Below are 9,316 nucleotides of genomic sequence, written 5' to 3' on the forward strand. Positions count from 1 at the left end.
GGAAACACCGGGACCGTCTGGATGTAATAGTCCGTGGAGGTGCTGCGGTGCTCGGCTGCACAGATAGGAAACCCCTCGGCTGACAGGATGTACCACTCTCTCACTCCGCTCTCTCTCACGTAGGCGCAGAACGTACGTGCTACTTGGCCGTCGGATGTAGTCCGTGTAGTGTTCAAATGCAACTGACACAGGGCGACGTGAGGCGACGTAGACGACGCAACAGTTGGCTTTCGTCACCGCTAGTTCCTTGATGTTGGTTTGGTGTGTCCGCACCTTAAGGAGCCATGAAACAGGACATGTCCTGCAGGACCTGCAGTGGAGCTTTCAGAAAGTCCCAGGTGAAACATCTTCAAGAAACTCAAGCAGGTCCAGTTGCCTCTGATACAGCACCTGAAGTTAGGACCTGCACTGTTCCTGTATTTCATTTTAACCAGTGGCTCCATGCTGTTTGAAAAATACTTTGGATTTTCCCATAAAATTCATCCACAGGCTGCTCGAGGCAACAGAGAGAGTCAGGTCGGTTTTGAAGTTACGCTCTCTGTTCACCCTCTGTCTGTAAATACATGGCTGATGCATGAACGGCTCCAACAGAGCCAGCTCCGCCACTCAGCGTGAGTATTTTCAGTGCCATTTAGTATGTTTATGTCTCAAACAGCCTATCTCGTAGAGCCTACTTGTGACCTCACAAATCCACAGAAACCCTGATGTCTCATTTAAAGGCCCAGTTTCTGAATCAACACGTCCTCACTGCGACCTCGTCACATGTTGACATCAACCTCTTCAGGTGAAGGCCGGTGGTTGTTGGACCCTACTCAGACTTTCACTTCCTTAACTTGCATTGCTGCGTTTCCCTGTGATGTCATGACGCATCATGCTGGCGTAAGAAGATGGTTCCTTCATCAGTGTCTGACGCCAGAAGTCACTGACCGAGCGCCGGATGTTGACGACTTCAGTGAGACTGGATTGTCTGGATATAAACTGTGTGTATGTCTCTGGGACACTCACACCTGCTTTATTTATGAAAAGACATGTGAATGTGACTCCTCACAGTGTGGGACCTTTAAATTAATGCATTCATTCAACCAACAGTCCAAAACCAAACTAACCTGTAAATGTAATGTACAGAGAAAAACATCAGATATTCACATTCAAGAAGTCATGGACCAGTTTGTGATTAATATTTCTATCTGAAGACTTTGACTGTTGAAAAGTAGAAAATCAAACAGGTAATATTCTTTAAAAAGAGAAGTGTGTGTGTGTGTGTGTGTGTGTGTGTGTGAGGGCCATCCAGCTGTGAGAACAGACCCGCCCATTCATCGAAAGCGGCCGGGGGTCGTGCAGCCTCTCCCGGTCTTGACTGACAGGCCTGTGGTCCAATGAGAGCGCGTCAGAACGTGACGCACCCTCCTCCTGCTCCAATGGCAGCGCGTGGGAGAGGCGGGCCGCAGGAAGCACACTTGGTTGAATGGCCATTAAAGCAGCAATCAGCAGTAAATGTGTTGTGATGCCGCGCGCCCAACAAACACCGAGCGGACTGTCCGAGGCTGCGGGAGCGCACGGTGCCACCGGGTCACACGCTCCGTGAGATGCTGCCGCCGCTCGGCCGCCGAGCCGCCGCTGCGCGCAGTCTGGCTGCAGATCAAAGCAGGAGTGTGTGCGTGAGTGTGTGTGTGTGTCTCTGGGGATGTGAGCAGTGATGGACAGCTGTTGGGACGCTGATTCAGGGCACAGGGTGACCACATATTGACCGCGCGGATCGAGAGGCTGAACCATGGAGCAGGGAGCATTTGTGTGCCAGAGGAGGAGGAGGAGGAGGAGGAGCGGCTGACTCTGCTCCTCCGCTCCGATCACTGTGTGTGAGGATCGTGATGATGCTGTTTGGACAAACGTGAGGCTGTGACACGTCCAGGCTGCGCTGTGTGCTCAGTGCAGGTGCACCAGGACCTGACGGGACCGAATCAGAGCCTCCAACATGGGATCCACCTCCTCATCCTCCCCCCACCTCCACCTCCGCCTCCACCTCCGCCTGTAGGAGCACAGCCAACATGTCCGCACATCTAACGGATCCACAGTAATTGATGGTGTTGCGCTATGATCTCTGGGGACTGTTGGAGATGTGTCATGGTTTTATTTCTTCCAGAGCGCGCGCTGCCGTGCACGGTCTCCATGGATGTGGTTAATTGGGCCCAATGATGTAGAGCCAGATCCACCTGGAGCTAATGTTCCCTCCTCTCGTGGCCAAGCTGGCTCCCCTGTGACTTCTGCGCATGTTCAATTGTTTTTATTCCCTCGTGCTCACTGCTGTGGATCATCTCCTTATTAAATCTGTTAAAATGAATATTAGCCTCTAACGGAAGTGATTTACATGCGCGGGCTCGTGCTGATTCTAACTATGGAGGACACAACTTGTGACAGACATGTAATGCGCCTCATGTTTGAGACTAAATAAGTTCCTGCTTTTATACTTGACTGGAACAAACTGTGTGTGTGTGTGTGCGTGTGTGTGTGCGTGTGTGTGTGCGCAGAGGCACATTTCTGTCACCATGTCCAGATCAAACAGTGTCAGCCCACCCGGAGTCGGTGCTCCCGGGCTGAGGGGAGGGACCGAGCACAGATCAGCTTGGGGAGAGTCTGAGTCCGTGGCCAACGGGTGCCCATACTCGGCCAGATCCCCGCGCAAGAAGCTGACCCGGACCAACAGTCGGTGGAGGGAAGAGGATGATCCGGAGCACCGGCAGCCCGGCCGAGCCACCACCACCGTCAGCAGGGTCAGCTTCAGGTCCAGGTCGGCTTGGCAGGACCATGGCGAGGAAAGCCGAGACAAGAACCGCGCGTCCCCGAAACGTCCGGACGGCGAGGTGAGACCCAAGTCGGTGGAGCTGGGCCTGGAGGAGCGCAGAGCCAAGCCGAGGAGCGAGGAGGAGGAGGTCATGCCCGAAATGAACTTTTCTCTGGTGGCGTGCTGCACCAGCGTCATGCACATTTTCAAATCCAAGAAGTTCCAGTCGGAGAAGTTGGAGCGGCTCTACCAGCGCTACTTCTTCCGCCTCAACCAGAGCAGCCTGACCATGCTCATGGCCGTGCTGGTCCTGGTCTTCACCGTCATGCTGGGCTTCCACTGCTCCAGCGGGACAGCGACGCCCAACATCACCTATGTGGTGGTGTTTTCCTTAGCCATCTTCCTCACACTCATCCTCATGGTGGTCTGCAACAGGAACAGCTTCCACCAGGACCACATGTGGATCGTGTGCTATGTGGTCATCTTGGTGGTGCTGCTGATCCAGGTGATCGGGGTGCTGTTCGTGCAGCCCAGAAGTGCCTCGGAGGGAATCTGGTGGACCGTGTTCTTTATCCATGTCATCTACACCCTGCTGCCCGTCAGGATGCGCGCCGCCGTCATCACTGGAGTTATTCTGTCCGCCGTCCACGTGGCTGTGTCTTGGATGTTAAACGGGGTGGACAGCTTCCTGTGGAAACAGGTATGTACAGCTCTGCTTTCTATATTCTGTGATGATCCATCCAGGGGGGCTCCACACCTGCTCTGTGCGCAATGACGCGCAGCTGAACGCGGGCTGTTCCTTTAAACCGTGCTGCTGAACTTTCAGGATCAGGATGTAGATCAGCAGCCTGGCGTGTGTAAGCGGATCTGTCAGGCAGCGCAGTGTCGAGGCTGAGAAAGTTCCGTACAGTGGTGCCATGCAGAGACTCTGCAGGCAGGGGCGTAGTGCCACATTCTGGGGCCTCAGTCTGTGTGGGGCCCCTAACCCTTCCATGTGATCCATGTCTCTCCAGCACCTTTGAGTTTTTTTATTTCACAGTCAGTTTGCTCTCTTCACTTTTTCTTTCTCTCCAACATGACGGTGTACGCTGGAGCTCCGGCACCATCAGCAGTCACTCACTCGGCTTTAGCTGCGTCTAGAGATGAATCCTGGTGCAGGTGCAGACTAAACCATTTGGTGTCTTTAAATCCTCCCACAGACTGTGATCTGATCAGTCCTCTAAGTTTAGTGCAGCCACACTGTGCCACATGGATCTAATAAACTCAGGTGCGACATCAGGTGTGATGTCAGCAGACTGTACGATGACAGCGCCGACTGAATCACAGGCTACGATGTCACAGCTTCACATACTGAGTGATGCGACAGGGTTATTACTGCTCCAACTGTGGAGCACAACATGGAGGGACACATTAAATTATATTTTATTATTTATTATTATTTTATTATTAATAAAATGAATAAAATGCCCCAAAAAATGTTGATTAAATATCAGAAAATATTAAATTATCAGAAAAAAAGTTTATAATTGTCGGAAAAAATGCTGATAAAGTGTTCAAAAATATTATGTAAAAGTCTGGGAAAAAAAATAAAAACAATATAGAAGAAATATTAATTAAATGGTGGAAAAAAAGTTAATACAATGTCCTAATAATATCAAGAAAATGTGTCCCAAAAACAGATTTATAAAATGTTGATAAAATGGCCAGAAAATATTATCAAAATGTCAGAAAAATAATAATAAAATGTCTGAAAAATGTTGATAAGATGGCTGGAAAATATTATCAGAATGTCTGAAAAAATGTCATTGAAATGTCTGAAAATTTTTATTTAAATGTCTCAAAAAATATACTAAAATATCTGGAAAAAAAAGGTATTAAACTGTCACAAAAATATTAATAAAATGTCCGAAAATGTTGACAAAAAGTCCAGAAAATATTCTCAAAACATTGGTCGGGAAAAATTAATAAAAGAAAATAATAATAAAATGTCTCAAAATGTGATTAAAATGTCTGCGTTTCTTTACTGCTGGTCGTCTTTCAGCTGGGACAGCCCATAATCACACAGTGGATACTGGGCTTCAGGGGTGGGCGGGGCCTCAGAGAGACACCACTGTTTTTATACAGAGTCTCTCAAGTGATTAATTCAGACAATATTTTTATTTCACTCTGGCACTGATTACTTAAAGATAAAAATGTTCAAACAAAACCAAACTCTTCATCCCAGGCTCATCGAGGCCCCTCCTCTCATTGGGGCTCTGCGTAATCAGTCGTGTCCCCCCCCACTGTGGGACCCCTGGTCCATGGGGTGAGAGAGGCAGAGATGGGACCAAGTCACAATGACTCGAGTCCCCATCTTTGGAGAGAGGACATAAAAAAGAGGCACTTCAGCCTCTTCATGCAGGGTCAGCTCCTCATACAGCGACTACAGTCATGTTTGTGTGAAGCTCTCAGGGACAGACTGCACATACGTCTGTGATTTATCATAGAGACAGAGTTCTTGGCAGGAGGAGGTGGGGGTAGACAGGAGGAGGCAGTGGGAGGCAGGAGGAGACGGGGGGAGGCAGGAGGAGATGGGAGGAGGCGGCGACGACAGGCTGTGACTGTTGAAAACAAGTAGAGACCCTTGTGTCTGCATGTGTGGTCCATTCTGAAGTACTAAAGTTTCCCTCTCAGCTGAAGCTTGTTGCACTAAGTTGATATAATTCAGGCGGAGCAGAGGGGAGGTGCACTGTGGAGGTGATCAGGTGAGCTGGGCAGAAAGTTTTGGGGGCAATGATGGCACTAAGATCTCTACCCACTGTGGTCCAGCTGCATTAAAGAGCACTCGAGCACAAAGACAAATGAATCATCCTTTTCTTTCTGTCCAGTAACGTCTCATCGCTGTGGCTGCAGCTTGCCTCTCAACATGATGACAAACTCAGTAACTGGCAGATACTTTACTTTGGGACCTTACTGCTGGTTTTTATGGAAGCTTTATCAGCTGGTTTGTTGCTCCTCAGGAGTGCAGACACAAACTACAGTCAGATTCTCCTCTGTAGATAAAGTTAGTGTGAGTTTCCTTGATTGGACTCATTATTAACAGGTGGAGCTCATCACAGAGGCTGTAACTTCCATATGTCAGACTGTGGTTTGGAGGCTTTTATCAGTTACATATTAGAGTCTGAAGTTTGTCCATCAACACCAAAAACCAGAATAATATTTTGATCTTTTATAAAATAACTTTTTGTCATATTTGTTGAAACTGTCACGACATCCACAAAACAGGACGTGAGACTGATGATCTGTAAAACCAGTCATGCTCCTCCTCGTAGAGCGTCTCACGTCAGTGAGGATCTACTGTGGCTGTCGGAAACAACCTGCAGACTTCACTACGAGCTGATTGGCTGTATTGTCTGCCGCTGCTCGCATTACAAGCGTCAGTTTTTATCATCCAGAAACTGGATTAGTTCTGCGTATGCTTCAGCATCTTTCTCCCCGTCTGCTGACAGTTTCCCTCCTCATTGTTGGTGACTCTTTTAAACTAGTGTCCTTCAGCCCTTGAACCCACCAAAGCCACAAATATTTCATCGCCCACAGTTCAAAGCTCTTTTCACCTGTGTCAGAAACTACCTGTGACAATCAGCTACTCGACTCTGCAACCTGTTGCCATGCTTTCTCTCACCGGACACGCCAGTACATTCTCATTCTGAACTCGTCAAATAAGGCCGCCCTGTCAGTGATGTGGGCGTTAGATACTGACGCACAACACACACCAGACCTGTACGCTTCCTGTGTAAATGGAAGTGTAGTTTAAAAAGACTCCGTGCATGTAACAAGCATAAATTGACGTTATGTCCTGGAGGATACCTAGAGCGTCATATGTAGACGTGAGAGTCCACAGACAGAGCAGTGATATGTGATTGGTTGGGCTGAGAAGGCGTTGTGGTTGTGGTTCGTTGCTCTCTGTGATGATTGGCTGTCTCAGAGTGACTCTGGGCCGTAACCTGCACGCTCGCTGCACGACCAGAAATAATTCCACAGGAATAAAGTGTGAGGAACCAGCTCAGCTGAACTGGAACTCATCTCGTAAGAAGACAGGAAACTTTGTCCCCTTCAAAATAAAAGCCCTGACATAAGTGAGAGCACAGTGTTAGTACACATGAGTAGTAACTGTTCAGGACGGATTGTGTGACTGTTTATTATGGTGTTCCTGTTCCAGACTCTTCATGTAACGACGTCTCTGAGAGCACGCTGGGATGCAGAGGATGTTTATGTGACATTTGGGCTTTTATTTTTGTCTTTAAGCAGCAGCTGAAATAAATCCTGCTCTCAGCCTCTCAGTGTTGGCGTCACGTTGTTTCTGAGCTCAGATATGAATCATATATGGAGCTAATTGTTTATGATACAGTAAAGGCCACAGAGCTGAAGTCTAAACTGTTTTACAGAGGAACTAGCTGCAGTTTGCCTTCAGCTGTGGAAAGACTGATTTGTTGAGCTTCATGTGGACTTGTAACGAGCTCCCAGACAATATAGTTTTAAATGTGCTGCTGAGCCAGCGTGTTCCTCATAAACTCCAAATGCCTCAGGTACAGATTTAACAGCATCACTTTGACTCTGAAACATTTCCTCAGGGCGGCTGGACTCACTCTGGAATAAAGCTGCTTTAATTTTCCACCATTATTTAAAGGTACACTTAATTGCATCAGGTCCGAGTGTTATTAACCCCAAACTGAGCGCTCTGCCGTGTGTGTGTGTGTGTGTGTGTGTGTGTGTGTGTGTGTGTGTGTGTGTGTGTGTGTGCTGCAGCTCCTCTCTCCCACCTCAGTGTTTTGGCTGTTTCACTCTGTTAACAGTTTTTATCAGGCCGTGTGCTGCGTCCAAATGTTTCCTCTAACGATGTGGCTCCTCGACTGTGAGCACTTCTATAAAGACGTCAGAGTTACTACACAGACACAGTCGTTCATGTCTTTTGCATAAAGACCTCCCTGAGATGAGAGGCTTCAACTCAAAGAAGTGAATTTTGAAACACAGTTTGGCCAAAAGTTTGTGGAATATAGGAATCTTCATGCTTCAGTATACAGTCATGTTTCAGACAGTTGTGAGGGGCGGATCTGACTGAGAGGCCGAGGACACTATTAGCAGACAGCCTGTCAGTCAAAGAGGCCCCGCCCCCTTAATGATTTGTAACTTTAAGCCTTAATAAAACATAAACAGGTGAGTTCTATATAAACTCAGTCTCCATACAGGCGTCATGAATGTTGACATTAGCTCCAGAGACCAAACAGTTTTTGCACCAGGCTGTAAACATGTTTATTTCTACATGTGAACATGGAGGTCTGTGGGGACTGACTCGCTCCTGGAGCCAGCCTCTAGTGGGCATTAGAGGAACTGCAGGTTTTGTCACGTCTGTGTTGGCTTCATTATTCTGCCCTGTGTTGGTGTTTGAGGCGTTCATTAAAGCTGTAATCCTGTATGCACTGTGCACATGTTTTAGTTTATAATTCTGTGCAGTTTGGAGATCACAGATCAGCAGAGGCAGTCGATCATCTCCTGTCTCTATGCCAGTCACGGACCTTACGTGATGAGTGTGTGTGCTGGTGGAGCTGAGGGAGGGGATCAGGTCTGGCTGCTGGTGACATCATCTCTGTTGTGGTTGTTACAGGGAGAGTTTTCTGTGACACACCTGTATGTTCTCTTGTCACTGGTTAAAGGTTTAATAAATCAGTTAATGCCGTACACGTGTCCAGGCTGCAGTACTGTGAATACAGAAAGTGGATCACTGAATCCAGAGTTATACCTCACACTGGATCTTGGTTTCTTTTCAGCCCTGAAAGCGTGTTGTCTTTAGATATGAGCTGCAGAGATGATTGTGTGAACCCGGCCTGGTGGCTGGTGTGTGAAACGTGTGCAGGAGTTGTAGTGCAGTCTCAGAGCTTCATGGTGGTGTCAGTAACATTAGAGCAATAAAAACAAAGCAAGCAAACAACAGGCTATGGGTGTGTGCATGGGAACCTGCCTACAAGCGGGCCAGTGGTTCTTGTTCATACTCAGTGGTGCAATGTAATGGAGTAATGATACTTTGTTACAGTACTTAAGTATTTTTTTGGAGTATCTGTATTTTGCTTGAGTTTTTATATTTCTGTCAACCTCTACTTTGACTCCACTACATTTCCTCTTAGCATTTTGGTTACTTAGTAATATGTAGGGAAGAAAGTGAGGGACGGACGAATGAAGGAAAAACTGGATTTGTTCTTTAAATCCTTCAAGTTGTGGAGAAAAACCTTGTTTTTCTTAAAGTGTAATGTTCACTCTAAGATTATTTCTCCATCCAGAGAAATCAACTTTATAATCCTCAAAATTTGGACCGCTTCCTTTTTATTAACATCAGTAACTTGTACTTTTACTTTCAAGTACATTTAATATCATAAAATACTTTTGATACTTAAAGGGAATATTCAGTTTATTTCAACCTGTCTCCTATCGTCCTAAATTTGTTTCAAGTGACTAGTGACATAGAAATAATAGTTAGCATGTTAGCCGTTAGCCTAGATACAGCCG

At 47.2% G+C, this 9,316-nt stretch overlaps 1 protein-coding gene across 2 annotated transcripts in view; it reads left to right on the plus strand.

The window, feature by feature from the left end:
- Nucleotides 1–1,488: 1,488 nt before the first annotated feature.
- Nucleotides 1,489–9,316, plus strand: part of adcy5 (adenylate cyclase 5) — a 117,021-nt gene continuing 109,193 nt past the window's right edge. For both annotated transcript variants that reach the window (XM_050049431.1, XM_050049432.1), the window contains exon 1: nt 1,489–3,479. In XM_050049431.1, coding sequence (XP_049905388.1) covers nt 2,544–3,479 — 936 coding nt within the window. In that variant the 5' untranslated portion in view covers nt 1,489–2,543. The remainder of the gene's footprint in view (nt 3,480–9,316) is intronic.

This window comes from Epinephelus moara, chromosome 7, assembly GCF_006386435.1.
Source record: "Epinephelus moara isolate mb chromosome 7, YSFRI_EMoa_1.0, whole genome shotgun sequence".
Lineage (NCBI taxonomy): Eukaryota > Metazoa > Chordata > Actinopteri > Perciformes > Serranidae > Epinephelus > Epinephelus moara.